Source organism: Lagopus muta, chromosome 5 (genome assembly GCF_023343835.1).
Source record: "Lagopus muta isolate bLagMut1 chromosome 5, bLagMut1 primary, whole genome shotgun sequence".
Classification (NCBI taxonomy): domain Eukaryota; kingdom Metazoa; phylum Chordata; class Aves; order Galliformes; family Phasianidae; genus Lagopus; species Lagopus muta.
Window position 1 is genome coordinate 33,953,047 of NC_064437.1, and position 13,806 is coordinate 33,966,852.

A 13,806-nucleotide genomic window follows, 5' to 3' on the forward strand; every position below is an offset into this window, starting at 1 on the left:
CCTAGCATTAGGGACTCTGTGTTTGATCTTTAATCAGTAAGTTAGTAGAGAAGACCTCCTGCTAACTGAATAAAATATGTCTCTTTTCTGATCTGTGTGGTTAGGGTAGGACTTTCCCTACTTTGTGAACTTTGTGCAATGCTCTGGGCAGGGAAAGGGGAACTGTAAGAATTAGCTGAGTCTTGGACCTATGGATGGAGGTTAAAAGGAACAGAGGAAGATTTTTTTCAGGCCATTTCTACCACTTTGTGCATATGAATCCTGTATGATACGAAAGTCCTCATCAAGATAAAATTCAAGTGGATAATGCCAACCAACAAGCAAATAGATGTCATTTGCTATTTGCTAAAAACAAGTGGCACAGAGCTTCAGAGCTAATTATCGCAATTTGTGCGCTCTAGAAGGTTGTTCTTCAGAAGACAGGCAAACAAGGGCCCCAGAGAAATTCAGTCTTTTCTTGCATGTTACACAAGACTAGACAAACCAAATATTTTCATAGACATTAAGTTCATATCATTCAGTTTTGGTTTAGATAAATGAGTAGGTTTTGTACTCCTTAACAGTAGTGAGCAGCTATCAAATACTAACAGTCCCTGACTAAGGTGCTTAGAAGTATGAGTGGAGGTGCTCTCTCAGCCCTGGAGTCATTTGGGGTAAGGCTGGAGAGTACTCTGAGCAACTTGATGTAGCTGTAGGTAACCCTGTTCATTGCAGGGGAGTTGGACTAGATGACCTTGCAAGGTCCATTCCAACTCAGACAGTTCTGTGGTTCTGTGATATGACTGTGTATGTATATATATATATATATGTATATATATAATTGTATGCAGACAATTTATATAGAGAATCTTATCTGCATACAGACAATATGTAGCAGGCTGATACTGACATACAGAAAAACAGAATCAAAAATGGTAACTGGAGAGAACTATTAGCACACATTTGAAATGGATATGTAAACGGGTTCTTTTGTACTTAATGACTCTATGGTAAAAAATACACTTTGTTGACAAAGAACAGAAACTGACTTTGGTTTTTATTAACATTAAGTAAGTGTGAGTACGTGACTGTAAGCTGCCCAATAATGACACTCTGTAAGAGTGATACAGGGAGATTCCGTATGACAACGGCATTAAAGATGAGGCAGACAAAAGGAAATCACTGACCTATGGTGTCTTTATGAATAATATTCCTTCAAAACTCAGTGTTCGAAGACTGTATGAAGAATTCTTAGCCTTGAAAGGCTAAGAAAGCATGCATGTTGTCGCACTACTGCCATTGACATCAGCAACATCTGCATACATGATTTCCTCTAAAATCAATCTGAGCCATGTATTTAGCTTCTGAACTCCAAAATCTGGATATATGCTGCAAATGTAAGCCAGCTGATAGGTAGAATTTTATTCCATCAGAAAATCTGTTTAGAAAGATAAGGGTTGTATATTATAGGGAAGATAATTGAGCAAGTCTTTTGTTCAGTCAGCACAAAATTTTGGCTTTCGTATTCTTCTGAATCTTCATTTGCTCTGATTCACTCTATAAATTTGCTTTCATTTGTAATACTTTTGGTGCATCTGCAAGACGTTGAAGACACTGATCCTGACTTTGGGATGACCTTCTCTTGATATAGTCATTTGTATTGGATGGAAGGGGGTGATGACTGCATGTCACCCAGTGAGCACAGCAGTGTCCTATTCACCTGGTTCTGATATGAACAACTGCAGGACAATGAATTTTCTAAATTCCTAGTATTTCTAGGAGAAATGGCTGGAAAAAAACCCGAAGCTTATGCTTCAGGTGGTATGTAGAGAACTTCTGGATAATGCTTTCCTAAACACAGCTATGTTTTTGGACATCTGTTGCAGAAAATGCTTCCCAGAGCGAGCTGCGAGATCTGCTTTCAGAGTTCAACCTTTTGAAACAGGTGAACCATCCTCACGTCATCAAACTTTACGGAGCCTGCAGTCAAGATGGTAAATATTAGAAGCTCATTATTTGAATGAAAACTTCAGTATTCATTTTGAATCTGAAGCTATATATTGAAGTCAACAACTGCACTACCAGTTGTCTTCCTAACAGTCTGTATTTTCCTATTACATTGATGCTCAGTACAGCTTTTCAAAAATGGATTATTTCTTAAAGTCTAATGGAGCTTTCATTATAGTTACTGTTATTTACTCTGTAACTACTTTGATGCCTGAGTTCAGAGAGTGACATCTCCTTTTATTAACTACAGATCCCTCTGTTAAAATACAGCTTGATGGTTAGACTGACATCTGAGTTTTCCTGTTGTTTCACAAAACTCGTCTCCCTCTTAAGATAGATTTGTTAAAAGCCACAGTCATTGCAAAGTATATTTTAAGAGGGAGGAAATTTTCGTATCTATTTATTATAACTTCCCATTTTCATTGCTGAGCATAGGAATTGGTCTGAATAATTTCTGTTCACATTAAATGAATTTGCAAAGCAGTTCTCCTCATTTTGTGTCTCTAATTGTGATTCTTCTCCCTTAAAGACTTTGTGATTTTTGCAGCCTAAAATTATAGTACATATGTGGCAACTTCAGGCTAAGGCCTGCCTTTTTTGCCCTGTTGCAAATGGCACTATTATTTATAGACAGAGAATATAATTCAGGATTGAGTCCTCTCTGAGTCTTAGCAAGGTAATGAACCAGCAGGGCAGGATTTTTTTTTTCTTTCCAGTACAATGCATCTTTTCATCCCTAAGGAAGTGAACTGTTACTGAGTCACAGAGTTTTAAACAATATCAAGCTAATTCATTGGTGTATGGAGTGGGAGGGTTTTGATAGAGCAGGCAAATGTCTTTAGCATTAAAACTCGGAGTGGATATTATTCATGTGGGTAACAGGGAGGAGAAACTAATGGATTGAAATGTCAGACTGTTTTTAAGCACTCTGAAAAGGCTCCTTAGATACAACGTTGGAATTAGCTTTGTGAGCTCAGCATCATGCACTACAGAAAAGAATTTTGCTTTTTATTTATTTATCCATTTATTTTTATGAGTTTTTCTAAGTTAGGCTGTTTCACAGATGTGATTTTTATGAAGGTTGTCTTTATTCAACCTCAAATTATCCAGATGAGGGAATAGGTTACTGCCTGAATTATGGCTCGATTTAAGCTGAAATTTGCTCATAGAGAATATAAGCTAGAAATATTTCATGGCTCATTCAGTGCCTTTTATGTTGAGCACAGAGGTGTCTGGATCCTCTGACTGTTAAAAATAATGTGTTGATTAGACGAGGCCTTTCTGGAAAGGGAAAAAAAAAAGACGACCTTCTGAAGCACCAGAACAGGCTCCCAGGGAGGTGGTTGAGTCACCATCCCTGGATGTGTTTAAAAACTGTTTGGATGTGGTGCTCAGGGACGTGATTTAGCAGAGGGTTGTTCGAGGTAGGGTGGTATGGTTGGGTTGTGGTTGGACTCAATGACTTTTGAGGTCTTTTCCAACCTGAGCGACTCTATGATTCTATGGTTCTGTGATTAAGTGCTAACTTACCAGTGTGTGTGTCTGTTCCAGGCCCGCTCTATTTAATTGTGGAATATGCTAAATATGGCTCCTTGCGCAGTTTTCTCAGGGAAAGTCGAAAAGTGGGACCAAGCTACGTGGGTAGTGATGGCAACAGGAATTCGAGTTATTTGGATAACCCCGATGAGAGAGCTTTAACAATGGGAGATCTGATATCATTTGCATGGCAGATATCACGAGGAATGCAGTACCTGGCAGAAATGAAGGTAGAGCTGTGTGATAGTGATGTGAGCGTGTCCTTGTGACAGACGGATGTGTCAGTATGTTCCTTCAGAAGTATAAACACCGCTGTTCGTTTTCTTTCAAAAGCTTGTCCATCGTGACTTAGCAGCCAGGAATGTTCTGGTGGCCGAAGGGCGCAAAATGAAGATCTCTGATTTTGGCCTATCCCGTGATGTATATGAAGAAGATTCGTATGTCAAGAGGAGCAAGGTACAGTGCACATTAATGGCAGTAGTGAGAATTATTGCCTGATCAAGCGAAGGGATTTAAACTGCAGGACTTGAGCAGAGAAAAATCACACAGAATCACAGAATGGCCCGGGTTGGAAGGGACCTCAAGGATCATGAATCTCCAACCCCTCTGCCACAGGCAGGGCCACCAACCTCCCCGTTTAATACCAGACCAGGCTGCCCAGGGCCCCATCCAACCTGGCCTTGAACACCTCCAGGGATGGGACATCCACAGCCTCTCTGTCAGCCTGTTCCAGTACCTCACCACTCTCATAGTAAAGAGAAGAAGAAGATAACAGCTAATTTTATGAATAATGACAATAATTAACTAATTCTCTAATAGAAGATATAAATTGAAGATAAGGCAAAAAGATTAGCTTAACTAGTGGGACAGTAACAGTGTACTGTACTCAAGTCACTATTACTTCATCCATTTCTTCATTCTCATTTGTAAATATGCTTTTTTAGTTCCTCACCCACCGACAAAAAGAATTGGTTTCTAATTTGTAAAAGTTAGTTGCTGTAAACAAAAGAGCCATTATGATATTTAAGGTTTTGATCTGACGTGCCAAGAAACGCTGCCAAAGCTGGAACTGTTCAGCCTGGAGAAAAGAGGGCTTAGAGGGATCTTTCTGACGTGTACAAATACTGGTAGGAGGCAGGAAATAAGACAGAGCCATGCTCTCAGAGGTGACCACTGACAAGGATAAGAGACAACAAGCATAAGTTGAAATAACAGAAATTCTATTTCAATTTAAATTTAAAAAAAAAAAAGTCTGACAATGATGAAGCAGTGGAACAGGCTGCCCAGGGAGTCACAGTCCCCGGGCATATTCAAAACCTAACTGGAAATGTTCTCAAGAAGCCTGCTATAGCATGCCCTGCTCTGGGCATAGGGATTGGACTAGGTGACCACCAGAGGGAGGTCCCTGCTAACCCCAAGGATTCTGTCATCCTGTGAAAAGTTGCAAGCCAGTACATAAATATTAGGATGGAATCTGCTGGGTTTTTGTGGTCCCCTCCCCTCCCTTTCCCTTCCCTTTTTCCTGCCAAATGCTCTGTAAGCAATCATTTCTTTTTCCTACTGCTAGAGATTTTACATGGGCAGGACACATAAAAGTAGTCTGTGTCAGCAAATGTAAAACAATGCCACCCTTTTACATTGCAGGAGATGTGCTCATTAACCTATTTGCAGATAGAGCACAGCCCATTTTTAAATGAGGTGGGCCTTCTCATTTATCCAGTTCCTCATCACACTGCTTGAAAAGAAGAAATTAACAAATCTGCCATTTTTTCTCCCTCTTCCTAAGTAAAAATATGAACAAAGAAACTCAAACCAAAGCCACGGTTTTAAAAACTACATTCAATTTCTACTAAGTCTTATTTTTGGGAATTATCACATTTATATGGATGACTTGAAGCAAAACTCCTGCTAGAAATTCTTTTATACATATGAAAGATACCAAATCTAAATCAGCATGGTAGGTCACAGACTATGGAATCTGCTAATGCTTCCTGTCAAAGATTATTTAAAGCAGTTTTATTTTGCCTGCCATTGCAAATGATGATCAAGTGTCTAGATACAGTTCTGTCTGCTTGCAGTGCACACAGCAGCATTCAGCATACCATATAGCATAGTATCACAGAACTGTTTGAGTTGGAAAGGACCCTTAGAGGCCATCTAGTCCAACTCCACTCCAGTGAACAGGGGCACCCATATCTCAGTCAAGATGCTCAGAGTCCTGTGCAGCCTGACCTGGAATGCCTCCAGGAACAGAGCATCCACCACATCATCGTATCATCTAATCATATCATCATACTGCTGCCCCTGTAGGATTTTGGTAGACGAATTTGTTGGAAATCCACTGTAAGACTTTGGAAAAGAAATTTGTTGGAAACATGATGAAGTCCTCTTGTTGAATCCCATCATTGCTTCTGAAAAAACAAACAAACAAACAAAAAGTTGGGATTGATAGTTTTGAGATGAAGATGATTAATTAAAACTTGCCATTGTTTATTCTTAAAAAAATTTTAAAAATGAAAATATTGTCAAATACAGCAATCCAAATCTTGCTTTTTTCATGTTTGCATACTGCCATTGACATCAGCAGAACAGCATTTACATGTCACACCGAGGCCAGACTGTGATGTTAAATTGCTAAAGCTGCTTTCTACTGACTGTTTATAAGATCAGTAGTGTTGGTTCTGTTCCCGCTATGACTCAATATGGAAGAGTTGCCAACAGAAATTTTTGCATGTGAAAGTTGTATCATATAATGAAAATACTTCTGTAAATACTGCACATTTTATATTTAGCTTTTCCTGGTATGTGGTTGGCTTTTTTTTCTTTTTCAGTTAACAGTGCTGTTTGTGCGAATGTTTCCTTAAGTCAAAATAAATTGTAATGAAAATGACCTTTTGAAGATGTGATCATGCATAGAAAGGGCTTTGCCACATGCAGTTAGCTGTTCTGATGCATGTGTTCTATGGACTGGTTGCTTGGTATTTTAAATAGATGCAGTTTATTTCTTGGGATGGTCATGTAATGAAAGCCTATTTTCTCTTTGCTTCAGAGATGCTCATCACTACAGAGCTTAACAGTGCGTTAAGCGTTGCGTGAAGGATGAAATTCAGTGATTTTACAAAATTCTTACAGTTATTCTCTTCACATTTTCTTACGTAATGCTAAATCATTCTGTCCCTTGGAAATGTTTAGAGCATGAATAGAATATCTGTTACAGGTTTGAAAAAAGTAGTTAATATGTTGGTGTTCCACTTAGAAGCATGAATCTCTGACCAGTAATATATATATGTATATATGTATTTTTTTTTAGGGTCGGATACCTGTTAAATGGATGGCCATAGAATCCCTATTTGATCATATCTATACAACACAAAGTGACGTGTAAGTGTAAATTCTGTGATTCTTTATAGTTCATGCATTTGTTTAAGGAGATAGGGGAGGAAGTAACAATAATGTACATGGTAGTCAAAGCTCTTAATGCTTAAACAGAGACAGAACGCAGCCTGCATGGCCCCACATGCTGTCATTGATATGTTTTATTTTGTATTTTTGCCATTTAATTAAATCTGAGGAAAAATTATAAAAGTTACTTAGGTGTTTAATTCCTGCCATATTCAGCAGGGGTTGCAGCTGTGCGGGTGAGATGATTGGCTTTGAAGATGTAGACAAAAATTACTGATCTTAGTTGTCAATGACAACAGTTGAACCCACCATGCCCAGTTCTCATTCATCGCTTGTATTTAACAGCAACCAGCAGATACAGGGTCAATAGGGAGAGGTGTTAAATCTGACTTCACTCCTATTCAAATCAGTGACATAATTCCAATTAATTTTAATGGCAGCCAGCTTACACTTCAGGAGAGCAGTCTGGTTCCAGTGCCAAGAGGCAAGCTCATTTGCATCACTGGGGAAACTAAATTCCTGAAGATGTGCTCCTTCCTCACTGCTGATGGCAAGGCTGCAGAACTACCACAGCTAGGCTGTTCTCACTGTCTGATGAGGAAACAGCCTAACAGAGGAGTGTTTGTACACATTTAACTTAGAATCACATCCTTTCATATTCTTTCTCCCTGGGATGAATAGTGGTTGTGACCAGACTGCAGGCAGACACTGTAAAACAAAGTGTTACTTATTTAGGAGAAAAAGTCTCCAAGGGATTGCAAAAGCAGCAGTAGTTGCTCCTGATATTCTGCCAGGTAGCATTTTGGATATCTTCCAAACACCCCTTGAAAGACAATCTTGACTAATGCACTATTTTCATTGAACTCAAACAGTATAAAACATTCTGATCTCAATGACATTTCACTGTGGAGGAAACCACTTGGATGACAGCGGTATCTGCAAATAGGAACCTTTCAATATTTACTTTTTATTCACCTTTTACTCATTTCTCCGCAGCTCATAAAAGTTTAAGTGAAATAAAGTATTTTGCTCAACTGGAAAATTCCCTACAAAATGAATTTGCCAAGTATTTCTTTTTTTTTTTTTTTTCATTTGGATTAAGAAAAGAAAAACGTAGGTGCAACCCTTGGGAGAATGTCACTTTGAATTAGGCCTGTCTAAAGGTTTTTCTTGTTTTGTTTTGGTTTTTTTTCCTGCTCATATTATCTGTTATGCTAACCTGTTTCTCTACAATGAGTTTTCCCAGAGAATTTTTAAAATTAAAAAAAGTCATAGCATATGTATATATTTAAATTAATATTACACTCTGCAGAGCAGCTTTAGGGGCAGAACGGTTGGTGTTGCCACGTATCTGCCTCTTTGTGAATTGCTGATTGATCCACTGCTGTTCACGGAATCGTGCAGAACCACAAAAAGGTTGAGCTGGAAGATCTCACAGGTCCAGCCCCTTCCTGTAGGCTACTTTTAGTGTTAGAGAATCACGCTCTATGGAAATACTCCTTACTGTTTGTGGTGATGCAATTATATTTTAGTTGACCATGTATTAATATAGTCAGCAGCCATTCCAGTGTGCTGTTTTTTTCTCACGCTCTATACTTCTGTTTTCCAGTTTCCCCCTTCTAAAGCCTTTCTGTGCAGTCAGTGGTTAGCTGTACTTAATAACAGTATCACTTGCCAGCATTTACAAAATCTCTTTTTCATTCAGAGGTCAGTGACATCATTGGAGAGCTAGTTTGCTGTCTGCCTGTTCACATTAATTTTTTCTTTTCCGATCATTATTTTTATTCATCATTAGAAAGGGAATATTTTTAGTCTCCCATTTTTCTTCCCACACTACTTAGTTTGTATAACAACTTGAAAACATTGCAGAATTTTGTTGTGTTTTATTCTAGCGAGCCCATTTACTAAACAACTTGAGTTAATGAAGAAATTGCTCATCTGATCCCTCCTTTCACATCCTGAATAATTTCACTTTAGCAGAAGAGGTGGACTTGAAAAATCTGCCAGACTACCAAGTTTATTTGAGTTAATAATGTGCAGTATTACAACCTGAAGGCAGAGCAGAATCGACTTTAACAAGGGCGTGAGGCAGTGAATTAATAAAATATATCAAAATGTTATGAATATTCATTAGCTTTCAAGAATGTGCAGGGCGATTAAAAATGAATTCAATTAATGGCATCAGGGAAAAAAGCTGCTGCACAGCATTTAGGACTGTGTAAAACAGGTCATTTGACTTCCCCCCTCATTTTGATAGTATTATTACCATACTTTTGGGTCACTGTTTTTCTCTGACATGTCAGAGCAGAAGAGCTGGACAGCAGTTGGAAAGGGTTGAGTTGTGCTGCTACATTTCCCTTAGGCTTGGAATTAGGCCTGTAACCCTTCATAAAATCTTTTTAAAAGTGGAGCTAGCACAAAAATTACCCAACAGTGAGAGGACAAAAGCAAATATTTGTCATCAACTGTATGTAATTTTGCTTCCAGGCGCATCCCATTGAGTATCCTTTTGAAGTGAGAGACGCTTTTGGCTGGCATCCTTCATTTAGAACATCCAAGTTTTGGCAAGTTCTCTTGGTCAAGCAGATTCCAGCAATCTGTAGCTTTTTTTTTTTTTTTTTTTTGCAACTGGAATAAGCTTCCAGTAAAGGAAGACAAGATATTTCTGCCTCTCTTTTCTTGCCTTGTCCTCCAAGGTGGACTAATTTAATCTAAATATTCTCAACTCGCTGCAAAAATATCTTTTTTTTTTTTTGCCTTTGAGGTCATCTATAAAGCAGGATAAAAAATTCACCATTCTTTCTGTTCATTTCAGAAAAGAGCTTCCTCTGTTTTCTGTTCTGTGTTATATTGTATTTTAGCCATTTGATATTTTCATGATAGATTATTTCATTTGCTTTCATGATCTCACAGAGCAGCTGACATCAAAGGTGCAGCTCGTGACTGAAATAACCACGTTATGCATATAGAGAAATACAGCCTCCTATTTACGATGCCAAACCAGTCCCTTGGTAAATGGTAAATTTAGACAGTTATATTTGATGGAGACTACAAGTTTTAATTGGGGCATAGGCAATGGAAATAGAGGCACCTCCAGAAGCAGTGCACAGACCCAATGTCTTGGGTTCTCAGAACACTCAAAAGATATTTATTGGTGAGAGCCAAACCAGGCTCTTGAAATTTATTACTGCTTGTTTTTTTCTTTTCCAGGTGGTCGTTCGGAGTTCTGCTCTGGGAGATTGTAACTTTGGGAGGCAATCCTTACCCAGGTATTGCTCCTGAAAGACTCTTTAACCTCCTAAAAACAGGCTATAGAATGGAGAGACCAGAAAACTGCAGTGAAGAAATGTAAGTAGTTTTTGATTTGATTAGTTTCAGAAAACATTCCTGGAGTTGAAAAAGTAAATAAAATAAATAATACTTCTGAATAAGTAAATAAAAAATTTGAATAAATACCACAGAAATATTTTTCTGTCTGTCTCAGAAGTAGAATCAAAATAAGTACTACTCAAAAGAATGTACTGAAATGAACAGTAAAACACAGGAGAAGAATTACCAGCCAAATGCCTGCAGCTACATCCAAAATATTTGTGGGCTACTGAATAACACATTTTGCCAGTCAATGAAAACAATTTGAGTATTCTTAGCAAATACATTTGAATATTCAAGCTTGGAGTGAGAATGAGAATTTCATGGATAGCTGAAACACTGAATAAAATGGGTTTGGTTTTGGTACATTTTTGCAAAAACATGGATGTTCTGTCCACAGTTGCTATTGTCCTGTTTTTACTAATTGTCTTGGCATTACACAGGAGAAAAGACACCCCGGAATCTTTACCCTTGAAGACATACATTTTCTGTGACTTGGTTAGCCCAGCGTAATTCCTTTTCTGTTTGGAGACAATTTGTGCTGTTATCTGTTTATTTATTAAAACACTCAGTGTGAAATATCTACTCTTCCAGCTTCTTCCACAGCATTTGGAAATGAGACATGATTTTATGTTTGGCTTGCTGGTCAGGCTTAGGACTTTTTAGACAATTAACAGCCTGTAATCACTATGGTGTTTCCCTGGACTTATTTTTAATATGAAGGATGCTTTGGTCACATCTGGGCTAAGAAAATACAGTATAATAATTATCGTTTTTGTCTGTATACTGTACATGGTGAAAAACTATTAAGGGTTGCTAAATTAGGGGCAGAATAAGTTTACAAGTTTCACTTGCAAATATCCTCCAACAAGTATTTTTTGTTTATTTGTCCCATCTCAGCAGGGAATAAGACCTCTTTTCTCCAATATATATTACAACATTGATGCTGCTTAGGTTAGGCAAGCTGACCATGTCTGAAGTTTTTTTTTCTATTCAAGCCGTGGTTTTCTGACTAGTTTAGATATTTGGGGTTTACTCAGAATTTTTTCTGACAATCTTTTAGAGCCCTTTGAGGAATCATTTTCTTAAAATGCATTCTCTGCCTTATCCAAGTAAGAGTCGTCAAGTAAGAGAAAGATCATGAATGAGGGAAAAAACAGAGTGTTCTTCAAGAGCTTACTGTAGCTCTTATAGCCGATTACTTCCTCAGTTTGAACAGTTTTCTAACTAGATTGCTTAGCCTTGAAAACAGGAATGGCAGATTGGAGAGTTACGGTTCTGAAGCCTAGAATAAAAATAGATGGCAAAATAACAATAATAGAAGCCATCAAAAGAGTGTTAATTTGTACCAGTAGTCTTAGGTATGGTATATCCTAAAGGCTTCACCTTGAAGCAAAGTTTATGGACAAAGTTTTTAAACAAGTGAAGAAGATAAACGTTTTGGAGAATTTGTTTCTGTGAGGACAGTCTCAGCCTTCTGTGTACAGCTAAACCACCTCTTCCCTTCCACGGCAGTGCATTGGCAGTGAAATTCAGCTTTTTGACATAAAAGCTCTTTTCCATATTTTGAGATTATATACAAATGTCTTCCAAGTCATATGTAAGCAAAATTAATTTGCAGTCTGCCATGCTGCCTACATGTGAGATAGTCCTCTGAGAAGGTCTTTTAAATTCATAAATGCTCACGAAAATAGAAGCCCATTCTTGTGATGTCAGTTGTTAATTCAAGAGAATATTCAACAGAAAACACAACATAAAGAGATTGATGTAAATTGAGTAGCCTCCATGTTAGAGCTGTATTTAAATGATTTGAGCAGAATCCTGACCCACTTACAAATAATTTTTTTTCATTTTGTGGCGGATCACAGGTACAACCTGATGCTGCGCTGCTGGAAGCAAGAACCAGATAAAAGACCAACATTTGCTGAGATCAGCAAGGAGCTAGAGAAAATGATGGTGAAGAGTAGGGTAAGTGTGAGCAAGCATGAGGTTCTGTAACCTTTTCTGATCATCTAAGTTCGAATGTACAGAATTAATGATCTGCTTTTTTCTTAATACTAATAATTACTCTTCAGCAAGTTTTAAAGCATTTAAATGCCTAATTTCTTTCAAATGCATCCAGACTTTTGAAAGTAGTTCTACCTCATAGAATGGCTTTGGTAACTTCAACCTTATGATCTCCATGTCTAATGACAAAGCTGGACTGTATAGGCTGGCAAATTTCCTGGCTTGTTCAGCATAATTAAAAGCAAAGCCAATCCAAAACAGAGCTAGAAAAAAATTTAGTCATTTTTCTCTTGCCCTTGCAAATGGAGAAAAATATAAAACAAAATCAATTTACAAATTTGGATAGCTTTATCTTTTTAAAGTTAATATTCAGTAAATTTTCAAAGGAAAAAAAAAGTTTTGAAAGGAAAAAGTGTATTTGTTGTATGTTCAGAGGCATGGGTATAAACCAGTAAAGTTTTCTGGTTAATCTAAATAATTGCTTTTAGAGCAGCGAAAGCTTTATTTGGCAATACTTACACAGCTCTAATTTTCTGTGTAATCATGTAATAGGTTTTGTAAAATGATAAGGTTACCTGAGTACCTCTCTTTCTAGCATGTATGTGAATAGGACACAGACATATATAATGCATAGCAGCCCATAGGCTTATTGGTTCTGCTACTGTTGAGCTGAATTAAGTAAGGGAAATACATAAAGGTGCCATACTTGCAGAAAAGGAGAGCCTAGCCTGGTGTAGGAGTACTATCAGAGGTGCATGTGTAGCCTTTACACCCGAGCAACAAGACTGCCATTTACTTTAACCCAGCTTTTTATGCGTTCATTTCTTAGGACTACTTAGATCTTGCGGCTTCCACCCCTTCTGATTCCTTGCTTTATGATGATGGGCTCTCAGAAGAGGAGACACCTCTCGTGGACTGTAATAATGCTCCCCTCCCTCGAACCCTTCCTTCCACATGGATTGAAAACAAACTCTATGGTAGAATTTCACATGCATTTACTAGATTCTAGCAACACAAAAAAAAAAAAAAAAAAAAAAAAAGATTTCTCTTCTGCACTGTTGTCAGACTCTGTAACCCCATTACAGTGTTTCTTGTCTGAACGAAGCCAATCAAAATTTGCTTGGAAGCTTCTTTTGGGCTTTTTTGTTTGTTTGTTTGTTTGTTTTTCTTTTGGTAAATGTCAAAGTTTGCATCAGGATCATCCTTTAGTCATTTTGCAGCTGTGTTTAAAATATTTTTAAAAGGATGTGAAAATAAGTAAAATGACTAGATATCATACAATAAAATATAAAGATCAGGGAAGTATTCTCAGGGGAAATATAAAATGCTGATGAGTATCTAATTCAACTATCCTGTTTGGGAGGGAACTAAGAACATTTCAAGTATGTTAGATTCTGCACCTCTGATTTAAGCAATAGACTTTTTTTTATATCACTTTTTGTCACAGCTAAATGATAAAACCCATCTGCAGTGTTTTTTACTTTATCAAGATGGATTTCTAAATTT

General features: G+C 37.6%; 1 protein-coding gene across 5 annotated transcripts in view; it reads left to right on the plus strand.

Annotated features, from left to right (window-relative positions):
- Positions 1-13,806, plus strand: part of RET (ret proto-oncogene) — a 149,200-nt gene that overhangs the window by 132,513 nt on the left and 2,881 nt on the right. For all 5 annotated transcript variants that reach the window (XM_048944664.1, XM_048944666.1, XM_048944667.1 and 2 more), the window contains 7 exons: positions 1,866-1,973; positions 3,538-3,752; positions 3,856-3,978; positions 6,833-6,903; positions 10,135-10,272; positions 12,162-12,261; positions 13,130-13,277. In XM_048944664.1, the coding sequence (XP_048800621.1) occupies positions 1,866-1,973; positions 3,538-3,752; positions 3,856-3,978; positions 6,833-6,903; positions 10,135-10,272; positions 12,162-12,261; positions 13,130-13,277 (903 nt within the window). The remainder of the gene's footprint in view (positions 1-1,865; positions 1,974-3,537; positions 3,753-3,855; positions 3,979-6,832; positions 6,904-10,134; positions 10,273-12,161; positions 12,262-13,129; positions 13,278-13,806) is intronic.